General features: G+C 36.2%; 1 protein-coding gene across 2 annotated transcripts; it reads right to left on the minus strand.

Moving 5' to 3' along the window:
- Window positions 1-222: 222 nt before the first annotated feature.
- Window positions 223-27,935, minus strand: LOC103464423 (protein phosphatase 1 regulatory subunit 1A). 2 transcript variants are annotated; one of them, XM_008408508.3, is made up of 7 exons: window positions 27,245-27,833; window positions 13,410-13,470; window positions 7,936-7,973; window positions 7,710-7,773; window positions 5,951-6,133; window positions 4,793-4,921; window positions 223-3,232 (listed from the first exon to the last, which is right to left on the minus strand). In XM_008408508.3, exons 1-7 carry the CDS (start codon window positions 27,323-27,325, stop codon window positions 3,153-3,155), a joined length of 636 nt encoding a protein of 211 aa, XP_008406730.1. In that variant the 5' UTR covers window positions 27,326-27,833; the 3' UTR covers window positions 223-3,152. The 2 variants fall into 2 exon arrangements, with proteins under 2 accessions (XP_008406730.1, XP_081463137.1); XM_081607011.1 differs by lacking the exons at window positions 223-3,232; window positions 4,793-4,921 and adding an exon at window positions 4,939-5,723 and having other exon boundaries at window positions 27,245-27,935.

Consider the following 27,935-nt stretch of genomic DNA (forward strand, 5'->3'; position numbering starts at 1 on the left):
TTTAGGGTTAAGTCAAAATCTACCCCAAGTAAACCCACGACAAATGGGGCAGTGGTAAGTTTAACCTCGCTCTTATTTCTGACAATTTAGGAGACGTTTTTGACCAACTCTGCTTACGACACACATCCTGACTGACAGCGACTCTCAAACAAGGTGTCAGCCTTAACCTGCATGAATTTGGAAAGTGTCCCTGGATATGAGTCAAAGAAACATAACCCATCACCAACTTAAACATTTTATTGTATCAAACAAATGTAGATTACACACGCAAATCAGCTATCCATTCAATTAAAACAGAAACAAAAACTTCCAAATATAATTCATTTAAACTACACTGTTACCATTCAAAACACAAACATTACAGGGTTCATAGATACAGGGGGAGGGGAAATAAAAGCTTTTACAGGAATGTTTTACAGTCTTTGTTTGCTGTTGAGAAAATTGCCAGTGCTGCAAGTGTTAACTAAAGAGGTTCTGTTTTTTTCAGACATGGTAAATATGACGGGAAGGTTATGGAGGGATTGTCACATAATCTACATGATAATGCCTCTGCAGTGAAACAAATACCTCAGAATGTGATGAGAACAATTCAAAAAGTGGTGATCGCTTCATAATTTCTTCAGCACATACAAAACTAGAAGAATATTTTACAGAGAATGCAGCAATTACAATGCGTGTCCATATTTAAATATTTAGATTGTTGTATAAAATACAGCAATGTATAGTAAATGCTTCAAATTCAGACCTAAAAATATCATCACTTTACATTCAGTGCCATGCATTGAGATGTTTATTATGGCCTGGGTTCAGATTCCCAATAAGCAGTCATATGTTAAGAATGATGGTGCAGTTTGCTCAGTGGAGATGAGTTTCCCCGTGCTAATCCAAAATATGTAAATTAATCTGCAAATGTATCCCAATGTAATGAGCTCCACTTGTCAACTACACATTTACAACCTGGTGGTTCAACTGCTTTCTGTATGGAGGAGCAACATATAACTCTGTCCATGCAGTGAAATAATCTACTCATTAAAGTCACACTTTTCAAAAAGTAGAATGCTCATGGGTCCAACTCAAATGATTAATTTTCCACACTTGACTGTTGTCTGCTAAAGAGTGTGCTGGAGTTTATTACAGCAGTCACTAGGCAGGACTGAGATAAACTCTGAGCAAGTTTCCAGCCCTTCACAGAGTCACCACAGACACAAAAAATACATGCACAAACTCAAGAGTTCAATTTGAAATAAATCATTTGAGAGAAGTATCCATCTTGATTTTGGGACAAAATCACCAAAACTCTCCTCATGATGTTGATTTAATGCCACACCAACTAGATGTGTTTTGCATGGCCAATTTTTTTTTAACTAATCACTACAGCTTGGAAAACATTGTAATTTATGCATTTTATTTTGTTGTTCAAATCTAGTTTTGACCCTTGAGAATCTATCAAGATGTTTGTACGGAGAGAAAGAGGCTGCATTGGGTCACTGTGTGTGTCAGGAGACCTGCTACTCTTGATTTGTCGAATAAGGACAGACAGCTGTCAGTTTAGGGGACGGCTGCAGCTTAAACACTTGACATTAAATTGTAGGACAAGTAAAACAAAGTAGTGACTCTCTGGAGTAGAACAACAACTTTTTTTGTTGTGCACAGAAATGACTAGAACCTCATTAAACGACGAATCAATAAGTAATCAAAACGGAATGAGCAGCCCTTAAGCAGGGAGCAAAAATGTAAACATTAAGTTTATTAAAAACTGTTTCTATATGGTCAAGTCAGATTCATCTTCAGAAGGAAATAATGAAGCTATGTATGTGTGAGGTGAAGTGTTTTGTGAACCTACATATTAGAGCAGCGTTTTCAGGCCATCCAGCTAAAATTGTGATTTGGACAAAATTACAAAAGGTAAGAATCATAAGAAGAGGAAACATTTGTGATTCGTTATTGAGTGTCAAAATGATTAAGTGTGGTGTGTTAGTTTACGAAGTTTACAAACATTTACGTCTATTGAACTGTCTCTAATTATCAGCCTATATGCTTAAGTTGGTTGACATCAGGACAAAAAAAAATCCTGATCAGGATTTCGATACAGTACTGTAAGTAAACATGTTTAGTATGTTATGCTGTGACGTGGTAGCAACGCTTAGGGAAATGCTAGAAATGCTTTTTTCATCTGAAAATATGCCAGCTTCCCTAGGTTAAAGCAACTACAGGCTAATTATGAAAAAAATAGAGTCTAATCAAACTTGAGTAGCTGCTGGAAAAAAATAGCAGCACGGTTGAATGCTAATTCTGGTCACAGGAAGTTTTTTCATCAATTCAACAAAGTTATAATTTTTTCTTTCAGAAGTATTATTATTCATGCTAAACAGTGATGAGTAAAAAAATCCTTGAAACAATGTTGGGGAAAAAAACACTGACTTTGTGATGATGCTTTTTATAGGTGCATGTTTGGTAAAAAAAAAAAAAAAAGTGATTACATAACTAAAAATGGGGGTGAAAGGACTTTTTAAAAGTTAATTTATTTATTTTTGGCCACTTTTTGAACTCAATAATTAACCAGTTATTATAATTCAGCAAGTTATTCATTTCAAGATTCAAAGCTCATATATTTTAGGTGATGCATGTTATGTTAATATACATTCTGATATGAATTTCACTCAACACAAATGTACTGCTCACTCAGTTAACTCACTCAGTTAGGGACCACGTTTCTAATTACAATTTAATTACATTAGCACATCCATTTTTTATGATGTGCTAATCCATTTTATCAATCCAATGTGAAACAGGAAACTCATAGCACAAACTAAAACATCTGTAAAAGAAAGTGATATGCAATTTTTGTTTGTTTGTTTTGATCAATAAGAGGGAATGTCATGTATGAAGCACGGTTATGAATGTGTTACTGAGGCACAAATCTCAGATTTATACACACAATTGGCTAGCTTCAGAGCAGTACAGTAAAAACTGTTAAAAATGTAGTTTAATTTTTCACAAATAGATAAAGAAAGATTTTGTCTTATTCTTGAGGTGGTAACTAAAACCTGGCTGCAGAGGTATAGCGATGCCCTGATGTTCCTCAATCTGCATGGACAATCTTTTGTCACTGCATTGGGCAGACTGGACAACATTTGGCTGCACAGACGTCTTTATTTCTTTGTCTCGAGGCTGACTTTCTTTGTCTTCTTCCCTGATGGCTGATTTGCACTGGATGCTCCTGCCTTTGTGTCTGAAAATATAGACAAGCAATAAATACTAAGAGTTGAGAATCAGAGGAGCACTTTCGATTCAATATTCTTTAGAGGAATTTCATGAAAAGTGAATAAATATTTGGTAACATATATTATCATTCTTTTGAGAGTGTAGCATACCTCATTTAATTTTTTGTATAGGTATATTTGTATTGTATAGGTATTATTGCATTCTTTGTCAATTCCATCAGATATATTTGGAATATATCAGATATATATCAGATATATAAATCATATATATATATATATATATATATATATATATATATATATATATATATATATATATATATATTCCAAAAATATCATCAGATATATTTGAAATATATCTGATGAGTCTCACTGATAAGAATATATTCCCACTGAAGAATATGCATGCTCAATATTAACTCATTTTAAAAATACAGGTCTTCTATGCCCTTTAAATGCAGTAATGTCTTTTTTTTTACTTTTTTTTAATAACAATTGAACAACCTTGTTTTGTTTTTACATTGCCTTCAGGGTTCTGCCTTATTCAAAAGGCAGCTAAAAAAAATTCTTATTCCAGTATGATTTTCCTTAATGTCTTTTAAAATTACAATATGTGTTTTCCATTGTTAGTATTTTTTAAATACACTATTTGTCTTTTGTCAATGTTTAATTCTTTTTTAATTGCTACATTCTCTTTGTGAGGTGCTTACTTAGTAATCTTTGACTGCATAAGGTGCTACGTAAATAAATTTTACTTACCACACATTAATGTTTCATGAACAAAAAAATTCTTCCCTTTTTCCCTTTTTGCATATTTGCAGTTTCCGACATCTCCTTCAGAAGCTTTTTATGGGTTTATAAGTCAAAGCTCCAATTTTCCCAGGGAATTTAAATGTGTGGAAAAACAAAAATTTGAATACATAAAAAAAAAAAAAAAACTGAAGTTAGCATTTGCTTATTTTCTGGTTTACAGAAGCATTATTACGCAGATTTTACCGTTTAAAGAGCAGTCAAATCTGCTCGGCTGCTTAAAGAGCCTATTGATACATGTTGATTTGCAAATCCTGCATCCAGTCAAGTACCACGCAAAACCTTTGTCTTTTTCCAGTGATAGTTTTCCAGATTGGTTTCTTAAGCCAGGTGCTGCATAAGATAACGATTATTTCAATCTGCGGAGTGTTTAAGCCCTGCTTAGGATCCTGTAAAGTAGCTAATAACATATTAGCTGGCATATTATTTTAAAGATTTTTACCAGGGGCAAGGACAAATTTTTTTTAGATTTATTTTTGGTTGAAACACTTTAGATATTAGCTTCTGTATTCAAACTTGATATTCAGCCTCCAGCAGCTGAGTGACTGTCTTCCTGGATATTTCACACATGAAGTCAAGGCCACGTCACAGTTGTTTATTGACAAGCCATGATTACTTGACACTGACCAAATCTTGTTTACCCTGCATAAATAAACCCTGTGTACTTGGCAAATGGACAGTGAAAGTGTCCCTTCGTGAAACAGAAACAGACGTGGGAGGAAAAGATTTGCGTCTTAGCGAGGTTGATCTTTGTTTACCTGTTAGTGCATTTTCTTTCTGGGACGAGGGATCTGCTACGGTGGCCACACTGGAACAATCGTTTTTCTCCTTGGAGAGGGGGCACTCCAGTTCACCGCCGGCATCTAATAGGCTCTCCCTGGAGAACTCTGCAGGGAGCAGGGATGCAGATAAATGTTGACCGGAGAGAAACTACAGCCAGAGACAAAACTCAACGTGCTAAAGATGAAACAACATCCTGCAGCAGTAGTTTTCAAGTGATGAACAGAGCTGCTCCACCTTTCATCAGTCAATGCCTCCTGACATTTACAGTTGAAGGTTATTTACCCCTTATAACAAATTTAAACCACTGATCTTTGAGTGAATCCATACTCGACAGAACTGGTGTTAATGGTCATTGATTTGCTTTCCCCAGCTTCCGCTTTGCTTCTTTCATCCAGACTGAGCACTTCATTTAAGCCTCCACTGGTGAAACTTTCAAATAAAGGACAATCATCTTATAATCTTGAAAGGGGGCTTTCCATGTTGTACGTCACACTGTGGACTGATATAAAATTTAAACCACTACACAGTGCTACTGCTACAGAGAAATAAGCCCGGTACACTCAGAATGCATTAGTCGAGGGCAATTACAAGTGTGGTTAGTGTGTGCTGTTAGCTCTACCTGCCATTACATTGAATTACTTGCCCTCAGGCAAGGCTATTTTTGTCAGAGAAAGTAAAATAGTTTAGCTCAGACAGACAGCATCTGCAAAGATGGATGTCTTTGCATGTAGTGTTTTTTTTAAGATTTTATTGGCTCTAGTGGCCTTTATTTGATAGTTAATTAACAGGAAAGCGGGTAATGAGAGAAGGGGGAAGACATGCAGCAAAGGTTGCAAAGGCCGGGATTCGAACCTGCGATGGCTGCGTCAAGGACTAAGGCCTCCATATGTGGGTTGTGCTGAACCCCTGCGCCACCACAGCACACCCCAGCATTTAGTGGGTTTAACAAAAACATTTGCTATGTTATAGCTTGAAGACAAGAATCAGTGTCAATAAGTAAATAACGACTTAACATTTTAGTGTACAGTCGAAGTACGACTGTTTATAAAGTAGATTTTAAGAACATGTACATAATCAATTTATGCCAATGCAAGCAAACAGTAAAATCACTTTTTATTTTGGTTCTAACTTACCTTCCATTTGGCAGCGCAGCTTTTCAAAGGCCTCTGCAGTGGCCTCGTCATCATGTGGGAGCTCCTCGCCAGTGGGAACAGAGTCGGGACTGGGCCGGTCAGACAAGCAGCTTTCTGAGGAGCATTCGTCTCCAGCTCCCTGCTGCTGCCTGTACAGGTGATGTTCTACAAGAAACTGCAGCTCTGTGAGGAGGGACATCAAGAAAGACATTAATGGGTGAAAATAACAGCTGATGGCGACTAAACAGAGTAAACAAGGTTAAGGATGAAGAGTTTGTTGGAGGATGAAGAAATCCAGCTAAAGACGTTTAGCAGCTTAAAATGTTTTTCTGTTAAATTAACCACCTGAACTATTAAGAAGGGGAAAACAACTTAACACTTATTTAACATGTTCAAAACTAAAGCACAATAATTATCACCTAAATATTCTGGCCATCAGAGGTTACCTCTAACAGATTGTTAAATAAAACGGCATAATAAACATTAAAAAATATGTCTCTGAATGTTTATTCTTTAATTTAATGAAAAATGCTGTCACTTTGACTACATATGCCCCTCCCTCAGAACTGTGCACTTAAAATAGCCTCTTTAATGATATGTTGTAAAATCAAATCGACTTGCTCATTTTTCGTGGCATGTGTTTTCTCCACTGTTAGCATTGTATAAAAGTTCCAAAAACCAATAAAATGTTTCTCATGTAGGCCAACTTTATAAGTCAGAAACATAGAGACGAAGGGAGACCCAGTCTAAAAATCGGATAATGAGTCCTTGGCAAAGGAAGAGCCACACTGACAGAGTAAGTTAGAAATTGGACCCTAAAGATGGAAAGAACTCCCCTCATTAACTAGCCAGCGCTGTGCAGATTATACTGTGCTGACAATAGTGCCTGGAAGTCGTTTAAACCTAAAAAGTGGAAATGGGATGCAAAAATGGCTCCTTCTTTTTTGTCGTATTACTCGGTGTTTTCATTAAACTAAAGTCATTCATAATGTATAGTCAAAACAAAAATCTAATTCTGGGAGAGGAATTTATTTAAAGTCTGTGTGCTTAGAGAGTCTATCTCTCTAAGCACATCTGTATTAGGCCAGGCAAGTTTATATCCATAGCACATTTCATCAACAAGATAATTAAAGATGTTTTGCATTACATCACAAGGGAACATTGCAGTGATAAAAAAAGGAAAAGTAAAGAAAAGTTTACTGTTTAGCAGAACTGAATATATTTTTTCCATTTCAATGTTACAGCTTTGAAAAAAACTTCTCCTTCCAGTTTTACACAGAAACCCCTTCCTCCTATTTAATGTCCAAATATAAAGTTTATTTCACCATAATAAAGGATATTAATGTGTGTCCTACTTACTCAAAAGCTTCAACCAAATATCATTTCCATCCTTTCATCTTTGCTTTACTATTTAAATGTGATCTAGATCAGCAAAACAAACCTTTATGTTACATGTGAAAAGAGATTCTTGGCTGTGGAACATTAAAGTAAAAGTTGAGGCCAATAAAACTTCTCAGGTTACTCAAAACCTTATGCAGGTTACTTTATCAAATACCTTGTTGCCTTAGCAACATGTTAGCATTTCTAGAAATAAAATGAAATATGAAAACTTAAAAGGGATTGGTGTTTTACAGATATAACATTTTGTATCTGGGAAAGAAGCTGCTCTACAATGGGAGCTAAAAACAAAGTGCTGTTTTTAACAGATTGTCACCATCACATATGGAAGAGAGATAATAAGGTTGATAAAACAGTGCACCTTTCATTGTTGGTGTCCCCTTTTGTCCTTTTCTTCGTTGTCGGGGAGAGTTCAACAGAGCAGCCTGGAAAATATCAACATTACATATCAGCTAAGCAGAAAGTACAAAGATGGATTTGAGCTGAAACTCAATTTAAGGAAAACAACAGTAGAGGGATTTTTTTTATTTTATTTTTAATAATCACATTTCAGTGAATCTGTGTTTTAGAGAGCTTGATTGAATTACCTTATACAACTGGTTTGGAAGCCGATCTTCATCTATTTCTGTCACAAAGCAAACAATCACTTTAGTTCTGGATACAGAAATAGAAAAAAAAAACACCACATAACTGCAACAAAAAAACTGTTTCAGATTTTGTGTTCGTAGATGGAGCACTGCTGTGCATCCAAAGAGAGCAGAGCAGAGAAGATGACCTCTGCCCACATCACACATTATCTGATACAAGGGCCTGATTTTTACCCAGCACCGAGCCTCGCAATGCAGCTACACATGTCAATTACATCCACCTTCAAAGACAAACCCTAACCCAACCTGCGAGTTTTGTAAACTTATTTCCTATGTAGTCAGAAAAGAAAACAAGTTTATTTTCTATTATGTTGATCATGCTGTAGTTTGACTTTTTAAATGTACTTTGTACTTTAAAAAAAAATTTCTCATTTTTGTATTTCACTTTTTAACTAAAACAATGTTAGTGATGCAGGGAACATCTGCATCACTAACTGTCTGGTGTTTTTTTGCAGGATATTTTAATTTCTAGTGGCTCTTATTTAGTAGTAAATGACCATGAAATAGGAGGAAGAGGAAGCAGAGAGAGAGAAAAGACTTCCAGCTAATTGCCCAAAACTGGGACTCGGACACAGGACAACCACATCAAGGAGCCCACTCTACCACCTGAGCCACCTGGCACTCAAACTCAGTTCAGTTTTGTCCCTTTTAAGTGAATTTATTTGAGCTGATCCAGAACTGTTTTAGCTGTTAACAGTTTTTCTTAATGTTTAAAGAAACGTTCAACAGCATATAAGCTGTAAAACTCGCAGAAGCATTTCTGAGTAAAGAGAAGACAGGGAGATGTATTATGTAGAACATGATAGCCTTGGAGCTGACGCAGTTAAACGTGTTAAACGAAACAGCTGACTCTGGTACAGTGAGACCTCTGATCAACAGTGAGCATCTTTAACTTACATCAAAATCTATGTTTTACAGCCTTGAAACTTTTTTTCTAGGACACCACCTAGTTGCTTGGCAACCTACGCATCCCTCGGCACTGCAAATGATGTTCGTCTGTGTGTGTGTGCGTGTGTGTGAGTGTGCTTGTATGCCAACTTGCATATAATATCCCTACTTAAAAGTATGCTCTGTTCAAAAGATAGTGCTTTTATTTTAATTCCCTCATTTCTTTGATTTTCTTTATGCACCAAACTCTAATCCAAAAGTGAATAAAGATTTTCAGAAATGCTATTAAATGTTATTTTAATTATAATTGCATTTTTCTTTCTTTACAAAAATACACCCAATTCAGTCGTGTTTTAATTTTTTTTGGATAAGTTTAAATTTCTCTCAGTTTAATTCATACTTTTGTATAAAGCTATGAAAACCCTACATGAACATGGCTCTTTAAACAACAACCAAGCAACATAAAGGACACAAAAGCTACATTTACTCTTTTCCTTCCATTTAAAATTCTGTACGTTTTGTATAATAATGAGTTCGCTCTTGTTTCAGGTTCTTAGACAACTGGTTTATAAAGTGTAAAATGGGTCAAGCTTGCTTGAAATCTCATTTGAATCTCAGATTTTGGAAAAATGCAAATCCAGTTCCCTTTTTTGAGTTGTTTTCAAGTATTTCAATTAATCAGACACCTGCTGAGAGCCAAATGAGACCATTATTGTGGAAGAAGACGAGCTGCCTTCATCATCAAAACATGGAAATAGAAAACATAGTGGGAGCTGGGCAATTAAGAAATTATAATCAGATGCAGATGGATTTACACCGGAATAAAGTGTTCATAGTTCAATTGCTAAAATCACAGTAGATTAAATGAAAGCAACAAGAAGCTATAGTTCGATTTCTAACAAAAAAATTTGAACAATTTGGGTCAAGAAATATAAAGTTTGGCAGTAAAATGGTTGATTATCAGATTGTTTCATGTCTGTGTGTGGCCCATCTGTGCTGCAGAACGATGAAAAAAGCCAGTAAAAAAGCTTTTCCAGTAGTGATGAGTCTATCACTGCAACTCCCAGCTGGCCGACTGAAACAAAACAAGATGAAAACAGAGACACTCCACTGACTCGCAGCCAGTTGTCCTCATCTCTAATGTGTTTAAACTATAAGCCACTTTCAGAAAAATTTGAGAAAATACTCACAACCAATTGCACTGTCTGACAAATGATTGAAAATTCATGCTGCAGTCAATTATTGATGTATTTGAAAAACTAAATAAAAATAAATGTCTCGTGTAATCGTGCGTCTCCTTCAGAGTATGAAAGGAAGAGCCTGTTTTGTCTATTTTTGCACATTTAAACAGAAGTGGCTCCTTTCTTTTCATGCTGAACCTGCATCAAGCCTCCTTTGCTTTTTCTCATTGTCTTTCAACAAAAGAAGCACCAAATGTACTTCTGAAGCAAATACAAGCTCACAACACTATTAATGATAGCAATGAGAATATGAAAAAAATAGAAACATGATTATCTCATGTCTGCCTCCTTTCATATACGAATCAGCCAAAACTAGAAGAAAACTGTGGGAAGGTTGCGGACTAAAATGCACAAGGCATTTTATTTGTTGTATCTATTCCAACAAATCATTAACAGGACTCCAAATCTAATATCTAAGTGTTCTCTCTCATTAATTTTAATAAGTGAATAATAAACATATATACTGTAGAGATACATGTGTTAATATTTTTAATTTTGATTGGAAACACACAAACTACTGTTTAAAACTGCTGACAAGTCAAATTCTCATACTTTTTCTTTGTCTTGTGATTCAGTCCTCACCTAACTAGTAAAATATAGACAGTCTAGCTAAGTTTATCATTTGACATTCCTTAGGTCACACAAATAACATTTGCAATTTAGACAGGTGTGAATCTGTGGCAAAGAAAATTTGACTGACAACTGAAAGTTTGGAGTTTATTTCCAGTCTAATCCTAACACAATGTAAAATGTCCTGGGAAGGAAACTGAATCCCTTATTATTTGCTGATCTGTGGTCCGGGGGAGTAATAAATACATTAATGAATGTACTTTTTTTTTTTTTAAATGCTACAAAATCCATTAAACATTGTAATCAATTATGTTTTGCAGAGACTGAGGAAGATCTTGCATTTTAAACAATTGAGAATTTTTCTCTGGCACAATGGAAACTGCTTAGTCTTTTCAAATTGCCTATAAAGCAATGCAACATGACAGGCAACTCCAAATGTTGATAACATTTCTTAAGAAGATAGCTACACTTTCTAAATTAGGAGGAACGATGGCTGTGCATGTTTTTTTTTTATTCTGTCTCACTTGCATGAACAATAGAAGTAATTAAATTTCACTAATAAATCTTCAGCGTCAGCACTTCTTCCACGCTTATTTGATCAAGTTACTTCAAGAATCGGTGAACACAAGAAATCCTCCAGTTTGTAGGGTCAGCCTTGAAGAAAACTGAGGTCACCCTCAGTCTCTTAATGACCTTCTTCATTATTGTGCACACAGTGGGTATCTTGGTTGTCTCTGCTCCTCTGACGTGGTTTTGGGGGATCACAGTGCACAGAGAAGAGCAATATGCAGCACATTTAATAATGCAGGGATTTATCTGATGTGGGGCACACCATTACTGCACCAGTGCAGCTCTGCTTTCTGATCATCATGTCTGTTCAGCCCCATCCCCCTCCCACAAGCTTTTACTCTCACACACAAAAGCTCACGAAGCCGATCATGACAGCTGTGATATTGTGTGTCTGCGTCTGATTCAGTGTGCCTTTGCATCTGCTTGACTTAGTCCATCTCATTAGTTCAGTTTTTAATTTTGCTTTGACATTTGTGGGAGGTTTAATGAGAGCTAAGCAAGAAACAAGCCACATAGCTGCACTTCAGCGACAATGAAACTTCTTGAGCTGCTTGTGGCAATTAGGAGTGATTACTAATCCCTTCAAGATGAATATGAGGAGGATTTAATAACAACTGTGAGGGTTTTTACCTAAACAAGTTTAAATAACATTCAAAGCTGTGAACAATGATCAATGTCTACAGAAACAACAGAATTTTCATCTAAGATCATTTGTTCACGCCTACCTTCACTTGCATTATATTTGTTTTGCTGTTTATTTGCTGATCCCATTTCGACTTGTTCCTGATTGTTAATCATCAAACCCACTAATATATCAAGTCCCAGAGTGACATCCCATCAGGTGCGGCATAGAAACTATGGCTGCTGCACATCGAGGCTGGGTAATGAAACCGTGTTTGGTATCTGATGTGAAGCTTTCGGTTCTGCAGTAAAGCAAAGTGCTTGTTCACAGGGACACATTTTAATAATCTGGGTTGCATTTTGCTCATCTCTAGTTGAAAACCTAAAATATTTAAAGCAACTCAGATGCAAGCTAAGATATTCGACACAGAATAGGATTACATTAAAACTTAATTCAAATATGTGGTATTTTTGCAACCTGGGATTGAATCAAGCACCAAAAACACTATATATTTAATTTTTTCATCCTACTTTTAGGGATACTTAGAAGGAGAAGATTGCCCAGGGTAAGATTCATGAAAAAAACAAAAATGGTCCGACCTCATCTGCATGTAGTTAATCATTCTCCACAGATATTCAGCTCAGCTTCCTTAGATTTTTATAACTTATTCAGCTAATTAATTTCAGGTGGTTTTTGGTTTTGTTAAAATGACTTTCATGGCTTAAAATGAAAAACGTATTTTTTATACACAAGGAAACAATTTTAAAAGAACTGCAGATATGTATCAAGAATCATGTTTGCAATGCTGGACTTTCTGCAGGGAAAATATAAAACTGTGAGATAAAGAACGAGAGCATACTAATAGCCTTCTATTTATCATGACTCATCGCTTCGTTCCTCATTCAGACCAGAGAATACCAACAGGAGAAAATTATTCTCTCTGCGTTCATCTCTTAATTCTGCGGTGGGTCACTTTACACACAAATATATTCCCAAATCAACAGAGGCAGTGAGGAAAGCAGGGAGGATGACTCATACAGCAAGAAAAGTCCTCAGAGGTTCGCTGTTCTGTTTGATCGTCAAGATCCCGTGAGAGAACTCGTAGCTGTTTTTGTTGCTGTAATGCAGCAGGAAGATTCATTTGGTGGTTACAAGGAATGAGAGGCAGAATAACAGCAGTAAAGCTGAAAAACAGAAATACTTTTATCCTCATTTGTGTATAAACCTTTAGCTTGAAGAATATGCAAGATTTTTGGAGTAATGAATTCAGTCTATGAAGTTGCATTTAATAGTGACTGAGGATACTGAAATTTTAAGCATTTTATTTCAAACTATGTTTTTGTGTGTGTGTAGGTGTGTGTGTGCGTGTGCGTGTGCGTGTGTGTGTGTGTGTGTGTGTGTGTGTGTGTGTGTGTGTGTGTGTGTGTGTGTGTGTGTGTGTGTGTGTGTGTGTGAGAAACACAACTAACAATAGAAAACATGTTTCTTTTTAGCATGTTATTTTCACTTGTTGAGTCTCCTACCTGGTGAGGACTGATCACTGGACGCCACCAGAGTTGCAGGTGTGGGTCTGCGTCTTCTGATCTGAAAAAGATTACGTTTTGTTCAGAAACTGATGATTTAATTATTATCAACACAGTTTTAGTAACAGACAGGTGTATGAATGTTCACACAAATTTCTCCATTTTATGTCAGTATTCTTGAGACATTCGTTTTCAGAAGGTGTTCAGTTTGACATACAATCAATAATAAAACGATGGTAAGAATAGCAGTGCTTTGCTTAACAAGTTATTTGAATAGATTTTATCAGCATGGCTGCAGCCCTTTCCCAGTATGAGCAGTTAATAAGGTCAGTCCAGCATCCAGGATCCTACTACTTTCAGAAGAACTGGAATTCTGTAGACTTTGAAGATGGCTGATTTGGACCAGGGCAAGGCTGTATCCTGCAGCACTGAGCACTGAGATCAGATAGTTATCAAACTCCTGCTTGTTTCTGGGATCAGTAGCAGCAACACGCAGTGACTAAAGAAGGATTTTCACTTGTGAATATTCACTTATAGAGGAAAATAACTGAGCAATAATGTTCAAAGATGACGGCTCTGAGGTGGTGCAGAACTTTAGTGTGCATTGTTTGATCACGGCAGATGGAAAGGGTAGTTGGATTGTGAATGTTGAGATTTTTTTGTGCTTTGAAAAATGAAAGAAAAAGAGCATTCATAAAAAAAAGACATTGTTGGGAATACAAAACTAATAAGAAGGGGCTTAATGGAAATAAAATTGCAAGAAGAAACAAAATAAAGCCTCTTCAGAGCAAGATTCATCATGTGCATCAATACATATTTAGAAAATTAAATAATAAAAACGAAAACCGCTGTGAACTGCTTAATAGTACTTTCTCTCAAAAGCTCTTGAGAGGAAAATGTTATTTATTTTTTTATTCCTCAGACAAATCCAGCAACAGGAGATTACTTTTAATTTTATTGCTCAATAAATGTAAAGCCCTATAATAAGGTTAGCTTAAATAGCGTTTAAGCACCGTCACATGTCCTCCTCTTGACAGAAGCGTAAACAATTGTACTGCAGCTGACAAAGCTGCTGGGTAATGCTGGGTGTCGAGTCTGGTCTTCATCCTGAAGCCTGCTTCACTTAGCAAAACCTCATCCAAAACAAAGCAGCATCAAAACATGATCAGTTTTCATTACCAAAAAGGAACTTTAAAATTAGGTGCTTTAAAATTATGCTTTAAAATATACATCTGAACCAGAAATCAATAAGGTTTACGTTTTTTCCACCAAGTAAAGTCACTCTGAAGTATACATAAATATACTTAACAGTGGTAACCAGACGTTGTTGCTTTCAGTTTTATTAATCTTTCTTCCTGCTCAAACCTTTCGCTCTCTCTCTCTGTCTCTCTTCAAACACGAGTTAATATTTATTTTATATTTTTTCTCTTACATGTGCTACAGATATTAGATATTGGAGCTTCACAAGGTTGTAGACCTGAACTGATGAGCTTCACGCTTTGACTCCAGGTACAAATGTGACTACAGATTAAAAAAAAGTCCCTGGGCACAAAAGAAGCAGAGTGAGTTCCATCTTTCTAGTACATTCAAAGTGATGTGATTCAGATATGAGGGGCGTTCATCATCTTTAAAACACAACCTTGCCAAACAAGAAGGGTGTGAATATGTGATGATAATGTATTTTCTTTTCTATAGCAGCCAGGCAGAGGTGTGCAGCTCCTGCGCACAACTATATGTCATTTCTGAGAAAATTGGTTGCTTCTCATTTTAAGTCAGATGTCAGTTATTAACTGTAATGATTGCAGCCTTCGATTTGAGCCAGTGTGACTCTGTTATGCATTGCTGCTCACAGTCAAGATGTGTGGAAAGCCTGATAAAACCTCCGGTACGAAAGCTTGTTTCTGGTGTCATTAAATATACTATGCTATGCTTGCTACAAGTAATTCTGGTTTTAATTACCCAAAATGTTGCTGGCTTAAAACATGTTTAAACTGGTGTTTTACTGTCATTTTTTGTGTGTCTTACCGTTATCTAATCAGTCCCAGTCCCAGTATTTATCCACCTCCCCTGCCTTCAGTACTCGCTGGATCTTATTTCTCCGTTTTACCCTGCTGTCTTTTTAGCTGGTTTCTGTGTTTTTGCTCTGCTCTGGCTCCCTGTGTTCTCCATGATTTTTGCGAGTTTGTTTGATTTTTGGACACTTTGTTAAAAACATCTTTCCTTATATTCATCCAGAATCCATCTTGCACTTTGGTCCACCCTCCACTCATACATCATGATGGATAAAGTATTAATAGCTGGTCAATCTGCACAAAGAATCAACAACATTTGCTTGTAGTTTAAAACACAAACCAACAAGTAATCAGAAGAGACAAGAAGCCTTTACACACAGGATCAAGAAAATGTCTGAAGGTTTTATAGCTCTTAGAGCTTTGAATAGCTTCTTTTCTTTTTTCTTTTTCTATGATATTGGGTTACATGATTATCTCTCTGACAGAAATTAATTACAGTGCTAAAGAATGGATTCACCCCAGGTCCTTTTAAGTATCTAAGTAACTAATCATTCAATGGGAAACAAAAAAAAATATCAGATTGATAATAAGATTGTTTAATTAATGATACTTCATTACTGAGATTTAAAAGTAGTGTCAATCTGTCCTATAGCATCCATGCCAGTGATGAGTGTACTTATATAATTGGATTGTAAATCTTGTGTAATTTACACAATACTTTTAGCAGTTTTAGCTTTGTGTCTTTTTCCATTCCAACAAGCCAACCCACTGGCCTACTTTAAAGGACAACCATGGCTGTGTAGCACTGATTACAACCAGAGTCATTGTTATTCTTCTCACCCTGCAGCAAAGAAAACTCCCCGATCCTCCACTCGCACAAACAGCAGCACTTACTGAACGGACTTGCCCTTCAAGCCACCATGCCTGCCTTTCAACCCACAGTCTGTTAATAATGAACGCCTGTCACTTCTCGAAACAACGGACAGCAGCATTCTTTGAAAGTGACTGGTGGGCAGGAGAAGCCGTAGCTGTAAAATATAGGTCAAGCCAAAAATGGCAGGGTTGTGACTCCACTAGTATGTTCATGGCTCTGCTTTGTAATTTTTCATGTGCAAAAATAGACATTAGAGTGGCTTAATTTTTATTTTTCTTTGTCCTCAAACTGAAAAAAATACCTGAAGAACAAATCTTGGGAAATAAATCAAAAAGCTTTTTTTATTTTCATATGATAACTAAAACTCTCTAGATTAATTTATTTACAACTAATAAATTAATCTGTTTTCTTATCTGATCTGTGAGTCAGCTCCCCAAAAGAATCCTTGGAGAGATGAAAAGTCGGTTCTGTTTGGTTTTACAAAGTGATGCATTCAAATTAGATTCAAGGTCAATGCTGTGGAAAAAGTGCTTTATGTTCCAGATCAAATAAATGGTAGTCCCCTGCATTAATTTATCACTTAGATGATTGATGACCACAGTGATGACTAAACTCAGACTCAATTTTTATGTGTAATATTTCCATTGCTAAACAGTGAAATTTACTCACTAGCTTTTTTTATTTTTTTCCCATCTGTACATAGATCAGAGCAAACTTGTAGGTAAATTAAATTTACAACTACTGAAATAAAATAAATATCTGGCTTTTATATGGTTTTTGGTTCAGCTACAGACAAAACCTTTGATTTATTGGAATGTTCAATTTCTTAATTGCCTTAAGTCTTGGTTGATTGGAACCAGGAGAGTTTAATTAAAATAAAACTACTGTTCACATTTTATGGCTTTAATGATCTTACCAGCTTCTCTGTAAGAGTTCATCAAGCTTAGTAAACTTTGTAGATTCAGTATAAATCTATTTTAAAATGTCTGTACAGGAAGTTGCTCTTTTGAGCTTGTGTTTGATTCATCCCTCCTCGGAGGGGTTTGGTTAATGATGAAATATTATTCTCGAGTAAGAAAATAAGCTGCATAAATAAAAAGTGAAAACAACCTTCCCCAAGGCTTGTTACTGGGGCAGCCAAAGAAGATCAGAAATCGTGCAAAGTGGTGAGATTATATCAGTCCAGGAGGAAGATTACGATTTCTCATCTTTCATTCTGTCATTTGACATGTGATCCTGGCATTGTTCAGACAAGAGCTCCTCCATAATGAATCTTTCAGACTCTCCAACAGTGGGTTCACTTTGATTTGATTAAGATGAATTACTCCAGAAACAGCCACATCACTACCTGGGGTTTTGCATTCCTCTAATACCCTCTCAGTTTCTCTCCATCTTTCTAAGTCTTTTTAAGTCTGCACATTAACTGGAGACTAATGATGACCCAAATGCTCTGAATGTTCTCAGTAAAAGGACAAACAGAGAAAGACAAAGTCATTGTAGGGAACATTAAAGTACAAAGTCTCATTGTTGAATTGCATGCAGTAAATGGCTTTCTAACTTCATGAGTCACTCTCCCATAAAGAAACAACACACTTCTAACTATATGTAGTTTTTTTAAAAAGCACTTATGTCTGTGATATAGTAAGATTATGTTTCCACATCAGTAACAAGAGAAAAAAAATCACATTCAAGAAAATTAAAAAGCTATACAACCACTAATAATTTTGATTCAAAAGATAAATATATGTAATGAGTATGATCTGATGAGCAAAATAACCAATAAAAGATGACAAAAGGCAAATGCTTATTTGTCAGGTCTGCTAGTTTTGCACTCTCACATTTGGTTTTGTTAAATGAAAGCCTGAACTGCGACTTATAGTCTTATGTTAAAGTTTTCCTCAGTCTTTTATGTTGTAGTAAGTAGCACAGCTTATATCTTGTTAAAGCTCTGAGTCACTCTGACATATGTAAAAGTAGAAATAATAATAATAATAATTAAAAAAAAGAAATACATCCTCAATTCAACCAGTTTAAATCCTTGTTTGGAAAAATTGTCATTAAGTTGTTAGAGCCAACAAGGCGCAAGAAATAATAGATTTGCATAACAAAGGCCTACTATAATCATTCAATGGGAAACAAAAATAATTAATATCAGATAGATAATAAGATTGTTTAATTAATGAAACTTCATTAATCAGATTTAGACTGGGGTGAAACCATAAAGTCCAGCTCAGATTAAAACATTTTTCAGCATTAGTGATGACTTCAGAAAAGGTCAGTGTGGAATAAATTTAATGAGGGCGAACATACATCACCTTCCATTTTCTATTTCCACATAATAATCCTCATGTTCACTCACACATGCACACCTGAGGACACCCAACAACCGCAACCGCATGTCATTTTTCTGTACAGGAACTCTTGTACTTCATTTGATAGCAAAACATTTCCCTTCTGCCATTATCTGCTGGGTATCAAGAGTAACAATTTAATTTTAGCACAAAATAAACATTGAAAATCTTACAAAATTTAGCACTAGACACTTTAAAAGCAGAACAGAAATTAAATGTACTGATATTTTGGAACAATTTACAGAGCATGAAGGCTGTAAAATCAACTTGGTTGTACAGGAAATCGCAGCCCATGTGCAAATTTCAATAATGGCTTATTTTTGTTTAGTACCGAAAGTTTGCTTAATTAAATTCAGGCTTCTGAACCTGGACTGAATAAATATAAGCTTTCACTTCCTATTTTTTCAGAACTCTGTAAAGAGATAATCACGGAATTTTATACAGTTAAATGCATAGCAGCCATTTCAGTTCATTTCTCTATTTTTTCAGCCACTTCTATGGTTCATAATCATCACTCAGTGAAGCACTCCATGGACATAATGCCACTTTGAGATCTCTGTGACCTCTATTAACCTGACCAGTAAATTTTTTATGGACTTGGAGTGGAAGAAAAGGTTGTTACCAAGAAAACTCAAGCAAGCAGAGGCACAGCATGCATATTTAGTGTAGAAAGACCCCAATTGATGTCTGAACCTTTTTGGTAACTGTGATAAAAGCAACAAAAACATGTTTCAGTTCAAAATTTGTTCAGAAAATCAGAAAACCTGGGTAGCAGGGAATTCATCTAACCTTGCTAGCTGTCCTGAGCCATATTGTAGCTTTAAATCTACCTTCATAGCTACAGTAGCTGAATCTACCTTCAGCTACTTTAGCAAGGAAACCTAAATATTTTAAACTAAAACTGCAAATTGTGAAAAGGCAAGTGGTTATTATTACGTCAAAGTAGTATAACAAGTAAGCTGTGATCAGTGGTGAGTTCTGATATGGGTGACATGGGTAACCGCCAAGGGGCAGCATATTCCCCCTCATACCCTGTAATACTGCAGTGTTTAAATATCTATTCCTAATGGGCACTTTCCTCTTTAAAAAAAACTTTGCTGACGTGGTTTAAAATACGAAGGAAATTTCAGTATTTTTTACATAAGCCTTCCTCAGGGAGTCAAATGGATCCCAATGAATCATCAGCCCTTTGAAAGACGCACAAAAAGTTGGGATAGCAAAAATTGGAGAATATGCTTAAGATTTTATGAGGGGGAAAGAATAGGATTCAACTCAGCCACATGCTGTCGTCAGCTTGTTACAGACCTCAGACAAACCATGTGTCTATATAGAGGTCAAAGGGCATCTTAGCCAATCAGAAACAAGCAGGCAATCAACCCAAAGAAGAGACATCTGTGAGCAACTAGCATAATTAGTGGCAAAGAACTAAATTAAAAAGAAATTTTCTTTACAAACATGAGCATATATAAATACATGAAATCACTAAAGTTAAAGAAAGCAGTTCAACTTCAATTCCTTATTAAGTTCTTTAGGGTTTAATCTCCATAAAGAGTGGGTCTAAAATGCTTCTAGCAAAGATTTATCTCTGCTGCCTCCTCTTTTAGGAGCCAGTACAACTTATTTGCCTTGATATTTCATAATATATCTCAAATATAAATCACATAAAAGGTTCTGAAATCCTGGTTTTTAGTTCTGCATATATAAATCAAGCCACAAGGACATTTCAATAACTATATAACATAGTCTGACAAGTGATTCTGTGTGAAACAGAAAAGCTTTTATCTGTATGAGAATGTAGGAACACATTGCCTTTAATAATTGCACTACACTCAGCTCAGCTAGAACAAGACAAATTACCACCAAGTAATTGAGACAAAAAGTGAGCAGAAGGTTTATAGCTGTCTGCTATACACTCACACCTAGGGAGAATTTAGAGAAACCAATCAAGCTGACAGTCATGTTTTTGGACTGTTGGAGGAAGCTGGATACCTGGAGAGAGCCCATGCATGCACAGGGAGAACATGCAAACTCCATGCAGAGGGACCCCAGGCTGGGAATTGAACCCAGAGCCTTCTTGCTGCAAGGCAACAATGCTACCAACTGCACCACTGTGCAGCCCCAGCTGGGAGAATGTAGTTTCCAACTTGCTGGAAGGAGTTTTAGGGGCTAATGCCACACCCTCGTAACATTTTCTTCAGTAACTGGTTCTCTTAACTTATGTCTCTAAATATTTTTGCAAAGGTCTTTAGCTTGCATGTCAAAAGCTTCATCCGCATCATAGATACTTCTGACTTTCAGAGGCTGACTGAAAGGAAGACTCTTCTTTAGGCTGGAAGGATGAAAATTACTGTAATGTAAAAGTGTTTTCCAATAGGTCAGTATATACAATTACAAGATGCATAATGCAGAGTGGATCCGTTTCAGAAAGATAAACAATGCACAAAATGTCTTTCAGAAAATATGCAGTTTCTATAATGTAGAAGGAAGCAGCTGGGACTTGATTTGAAAATCAATGTTATATTAGAAACCGATTAACTATAAGACGACCAGGTTCCAGGCAGTGTGTAATAAATAGGCTTTACACAATGTTGTTACCATATAAAATTGTATTCATTGTTTTTGTATTCATAACTATCCTCAAGAGCTTTCTCTAAGAAACGTTTTATCTCTTGTGCAAAAAGCCAATGTAGGATAATGGCTCAACAGTGTGTAGAATACTCCCTTTCCACGCTGTCTCAAGATCTCTAATCTCTAAGCATCTTTGTTCTGGATTACAATGGCACCACCTTTGAGCTGTCGTTATGACAAAAGATCCAAGCCTAATGCATCAATCCACCTGAGATGTTGAAGGATGAACAGTCAGGATTACCTAAAGGTTTAAGGTTTGTTCCTTTCCAAACTACTCTCAAAAATGTTGGATGTATAAGTCCCCAAATTTTCCTTTGCTTCAATTTTCTTTGCTTTCTCCTTTACTATTCTGCTCTGGAATAGTTTTTTGGTCATGTAATATTTAATATAACATATACAAATTGCACACTTGCAGATGATCAGATTCAGTTTTCTATTGTTCTGTGTTGACAAGTTCCTCAGGTGTTAAACATTTAAGAGCCTAATTGATGAAGGATTGACTACAGGTGGAGTAATGATAAAATCTCTCTTTAAAATGCCTCATGATTCACAGTGATGTGTTTGCTGTCCTGAGAAAGACCTATATCAGATATCTATTGTTTCTATAGTTTTTTTAGACCGTGAAATGTAAAAAAAACTTGAAAAATTAAATTGTAGTGTTTTGATATTAAACAGTACATATTTGTGTGCTCAACATTTAAGTCTATAAGGGGATCCTTTCTACAAACATGGATATTTTAATTTATTTCATGAATAAAAAGCATTGAATAACTGCAAAATTTGAGGAAAATAATATGCAACTTTTTAATATTTTATACAAATTTCACAGGTGTGGTATTCATATCTATTCAATGTCCATTACTCTCACACCCATCAATAAAATTCTAAGCAAATACCGTGTTTGCCTTCAGTTTTGACTTGACCAAAAGGATGTTTGAATACTTTTGTACACTGAATCTGCTTGCTAGCAGAATAAACAATTACAGGTATGCCTGCTGCACAGAGGCTGAAATACTGATATTAACTTCACATAAGATTCACAATATTACTGCATGTATTGCAGCTACCTTTCTCTTTCTTCTTCATTAATACTTCAACATAAATCAGCAGGCAACGCTGCACCCTAACCTAACACCCGTTGCCATCCTTCAACAAAATGCAAAGGTACAAAGAGCACAAAACGCTATGGAGTCGTCTCTGAATCAATGTTGTTCTAAGTGTATCATGGCACAGTAAGATGCTGACTTAAGTTGTCACAAAATGACTGCCAACAGCTTGAGATAGAAAACAGAGGATCTAGATTTTCTGCATCTTTGCAACAACTCAGCTAAAATGTCTAATGGAAATGTCCTAAGTTAGTCTTTGTTATTATTAGTTAGAGGACTTACTCTCTCTGCTTTAGGTTGAGTTCCCAAACTGAGAATCTTCAATTAGTTACATCAGTCACTGACATCATTAGGCCTCTATACGGTTTTGCCAATCTGCTCCTTTGGGTGTACAGTGAGTATTTATGCAATGTTGGCGTATTGATGAAATATGGGGCTGTTTTTTGCTGCTATCTATCAAGAGCCCAGAGAGGCTGTCCTGACTGACACCCCAGGTCCCCAGGGTGGCTGGTTTACAATGCTGAGAGGTGTCAGGGTGCAAGGATTACTGAAGCATGAGTGAAACCCCTTTGGTGTGAAATTCATAAACATGATTCTTTTTTTTCACATTCAGAGGTTCCTCTCTGTTTGTTTACGGCCTGCTGGGCCTTCTGGTCATAGTAATACTTATAATAAAAATACAACGCCACATGAGAACCCGCATGGAGAGCGAGATGCTCATAGTGATGCTGAAATAAATTGAAAATGCATCCTGAAAAGGAAAAGTCCCACTGGCACATCATGAAAGGTTTCATCATGCTTGTATTTGAGGTTGTGAGCTAAAACTCTTCTGGGTTTTACAGGTCAAAGAAAACAGATTATTTCATTTGTATATAACCAAAAGGAAATGTGTACTATTGAGTAAAAGGAAGCAAACAGAAGGTCAGAGGATATTTTGAGCCTCTATTGAACAGCTGCCACCTAGAAATAAAATGTACACTATATACAGTACATAACAAAAATCCCCATACCACTTGGACTTTTTCTCTTTGTCACTTTAAATTTATATTTTTGTAATAGATCAATACAATCAAACAAAAAGATCAAGCAGTTTGCCCAAGAAGTTAGAAAACTGCACACCTTATTCTTGCTAAAGCGTCCATGATTAGTTGAACATGTTGTCCCAAATATATTGTAATTTTCCTATTAACTAAAATATTGTGGCTTATGATGTGTCAAAAATTTATTTTTCAACCATGAAGGTTGCCACTTTTTCACCTGATCAATGTGAAAAAATGGCCCAGCCAGATCAGCTGGACTGCTGACGTGGCTGTGTCTGTTCTGTACTGAAACCTACAGAGTAAACACTGGAAGGTTAACTTTACCAGAGTTGTAGTTTAAATGACTGGTGTACATTTAGATAATTCTACACTGTGTCACTGTTGGCTGCAATAAAAAAATAAATAAATAAATAAATATATATATATAGTCATAAGTGAGATTAGTCTGGATGTTTCCCACATGAGAAAAAGAAGAGTGCAGTGGGAAAGAACCGAACACAACTTCAGAAGGACATTGTGCCCTCAACATTTCTCTCCAGAAGACTGAGTTATTTTTAAGCAACAATGATGGAGTCAACAGATGGTTGTTCCCTCATATTCATTACCTCTTGTGATTTCACTCGTGGCTGTTAACACAATTGGATCAAGCATACGTTATTTACCCAGAATGCATTGCAACGTAGGCAACGTGATGACGTCTGTGTGACAATATATTATTAAAATTTCTAAAAATTAAACTACCTGTATTGTTTTTACATCTAAAATAAATATTTCTCAAATGAAGTCTATCATTACAACTATTGTGCCCATAAGTCAAAGACTAATGTATTTTTTTTAAACCTACATGTTATTTTTAAATTGCAGGTAAAACAAAAATTCATGAGAAATATTTTGCATTTTCAACTCGGGTTTTTCTGCTTATGCCTGTTAGGTTTGAAGGGAATTTTATTTTTTCTCTTTTCTTGCTTTTCATGTTTGATCCTTTTCAAGAAGATTTCCTGAACATAAAACCTCACAATAATTCTGGCTGGGGGAAAAAAAAAGATCAAAATTCCTTAATATGTCAGAAGAAGTGAGAATATATTGAACTTCCAGCTCCTGATAGTTAAGCTAAAAAATATGCTTTAGAACCAAAATGGTATCAGTCATTCAGATTGAAGGTTTGATCTAAACATGTGAACCCAAGAGCAACAGATACAAGTTATTCCACTTTCCAGTATTGTTGTGAAACTATAAATTACTTAACTGTTGACATAAATTGGGAAAGTCAATTCTGCAAACTTCAGAGGCTTGATTTTTATTAAGGTACTGAAAGAAAACTAGTATAAACCACTTTGCTACAGCTGTTTTTCATGGGAGACAAATTGTGCTATAACTGTTTTCATGCAGGTGTTCCTCTTTGCATTACATTGGTTATATTTTATTCTTGTGGTGTTTGAGCTGCTGTCATTTTGGCCAGGACATCCTTGTAAGTGAGATGTTAAATCTTTTTGAGTCTTTCCTGGTCAAAAAGTAAAAGAATAAAGTATATTAAAGGATTATTTTTAGCCTTCTCAGTTTTACCTAGTGAAATGTAATATTTTTAAATGTTGACAATGTAATTGTCAAAATTAAATGTTTTATTCGTAGTGAAACAGCACAGGGTCAGATTTTGCTACAGGATTTTTTTTTCTGTTTTTGAGTGTTAGATCACACTCTCTGTTTTCTTTGATATATTGAGCATAAACAGCTTTGACGTCACTTTGACAATAATGTAGATGGACACTGTTTCTTCCGTAGTGAAGGTGCTATTAAATGCCTCCAGGCTGCAGGGAAGAAGGGCTTATTGGTAGAGGAAGGTCTCTTCTATAATGCGTTGCTTATAATGCACTGAACTACAGCTCTTTGCATCAAGTCTATTTTTTTATTTGGAAAGCATGATATTTTGCCAAATATTTTATTTGACACTTATATCTGTATTTATATGTGCACTTTCATATTTTCATGGTGTCACTGCACATTTAATCAGCAATCAGATATTTTATGTTACTTTACACACTGTCAAACAGCTTAATTACATGAATGGTGATTTTTTTCCTGAAACCGACCTGATCAATGTGAAAAAATATAACCGGCTATCTTGTTGAATCATAAATTAACTGCAATTAAATTGTCAGACCTGTGGAGAAATCACTTGTCTGACATGCTGTTGGCTAAAGACCTCCAAAATTAGTATGCCACAAAGTAAATAAGTTCAAAGAAAGATCGGAAACTAAAACATGACATGCATCAGTCTGGAAAGAACTAGAAAGCTATTTTAAGACATTGAGTCTCCAGAAAACCACAATGAGATTTTATCCAGAAACGTAGAGAAACATGGAATAATGGAGAACCTTATAAGTAATGTATACCAAAATGACCCTAACTCATCCAGGAGGTCAATAAGGAACACAGAACAAAATCTAAAATACTGCATGCCTCAGTATTGTCAGTAAAGATCAGCGTTTATAATTCAACAATAGAAAAAGACACTAAAATAGCTTCCACAGAAGGGGAAACACTAGGAAGGTGTTTATCATGTTACTTCTGCTGCAAAAATAATGCAGCATTTGAAAAAAAAAAAAAAACATTGCGCCAACTTTCAAACACAGTGGTGACAGTGTGATGGTCTGGGGTTCTGGTGCCTCAGAACCTGACAGACATGCCATAATTGATTGATCTGGGTTGTGATAGTTTTGTTTTGGAAAGTATTATTTTAACATAGATGTGCCTGTATAACTATATAAGCTATAGTTCTGTCTCAGCCTTCAGCTGAATTTGACCACAACCTCACACAGCTCCCGAAAATCCTTTTGCAGGGAAAAATTTCTAAATAAACAGAAAAGCATTGAGAAGTCTCCAGGCATCCACGTTTACCCAGTGTTTTTCAGTCAGAATGAAGAAAATACTAAAAAGTAGAAGGATACAGGAAAGAGGAGAGGCAGATGGGGTGTAGGCAGACTCCGAAAGCTTTGCCGGCTGTATTCGGCATTCTTTCATTATGAATGAGCCGTCATCTTCATTTTATATTTATAAAAAGGAGAAAACCTGACATATTTTCACACGGTATTCTCCACAGGCACAAGAACTGCACGCGCTGGGATTTTCCACTGACTAAGCCTTATTCCCTCCTATATCATGAAATGCAGATTTCTTGCATCACCCCATATTTTGAAACAAACATGATTGATTAGTTTGCTAATAACAAACACAGATGTTACTATTAGATTGGAAGAAGAAATATTTACACCAGCGATAGTGATTTCATTTTTAACCTATGATGCAACAGAATTTCTATCAGTGTTTCACAGGTTGGAACCGTGAGCAGTCAATCTGTGAAATCAAAAATTCACCCGATGAACCACTGGGGATGTGTGTTTGAAGTCCAACATCACTTTTAACACTGCTGGGATCCTAAGTGCCTACTACAAATCTGCCAAGCTGTGAGTCTAGGTAGGTGGAAAAATCGATCATAAATTCATTGACCTTACAACCGCTCTGCATTCAGGACACACATCAAATGTTAAATGTTTTAACTGTGATTAATTTAAATACTACGGTACACAGAATTTGTGACACACTCTCCTGAGCAGCTCAGCATCAATCGGTCTTGGTTAAATTCAACTCAACTGTCTAAATCTAATAATTTATAATCTTTAACAAATTGTTTTAAAAGTAGAAATCCTTCACTTTTCCAAACATGAATCCACAAAGACATTCCAGATTCTGATTGATCCACACAGCCAGCTTTTCTTCCCCATTTTTTTTTTCCCCCTTTTTAAATTTTCCATTGCTTTCCGCCTTACTTGTTCTGCTGCCTCTGGGTCCAGGTGGGTGTCCAGCAGGGGGACGGTGAACTGAATCTTTCTGGGGCTCCCGGTTTCCATGGTGGTGCTGTCTGTCAGAGAGGAGAGCAAGAAGAAGAAGAAGAAGACGAAGAGGAGAATCCGTGCAGAGGTAAATGAACCAGGATTAAAAAAAATAAGTGGGCTCCAGCTTTTCCCAAAAAATAGCCAGTTTCTTTTTTCTTCTATTTATTTTATCTCTTGCCTACACCTTCCCCTGATAAGCTTTCTTTTACTTATTTCTGACCTATACACTTGTCCTGTCCTCAGCACCTGCCGGCGTGTCTTTCCCAGCTCCCCTCTCCTTCCTCTCAGCCTCTCCAAGCCCTCAGTGCTCAGGCAAGGGCATTTTGAGCCAGGGACACCTCTTCTCCTCTCCTTCTCTCCCATTCGCTGCGCTGCGCTCCCCTTCACACGAAGCCCCGCCCTCTCTTCACCATTCTGTGTGTCTGTATTGGCTGTTTCATCTCAGGGCTGTTCTGCAGCATCCTCTGCACAGATGGCAGAGTCAGGATGACAAAGAAACGCTCTCTCTATCTCTGCTGAAGGGGGAAAAAGTCGACCGCTGCTTTGGGAGTATTTTTAAAATCAGCAACCTACACATGCTTTAAACCAACCCACACTGTGTTCTTTACACACTGGTTCCAGCCTT

This window comes from Poecilia reticulata, chromosome 5, assembly GCF_904066995.2.
Source record: "Poecilia reticulata chromosome 5, P_reticulata-male-v2, whole genome shotgun sequence".
Taxonomy (NCBI): Eukaryota; Metazoa; Chordata; class Actinopteri; order Cyprinodontiformes; family Poeciliidae; genus Poecilia; species Poecilia reticulata.

Coding starts and splice junctions, on each gene's coding strand:
- LOC103464423 (XM_008408508.3), bottom strand. CDS start 27,325: ATGGAAACCGGGAGCCCCAGAAAGATTCAGTTCACCGTCCCCCTGCTG. Junction 7,974..13,409: donor CAGTGATCAGTCCTCACCAG/GTAGGAGACTCA, acceptor GCTTTGTGACAG/AAATAGATGAAGATCGGCTT. Junction 6,134..7,709: donor GGGGACACCAACAATGAAAG/GTGCACTGTTTT, acceptor CCCTCCTCACAG/AGCTGCAGTTTCTTGTAGAA.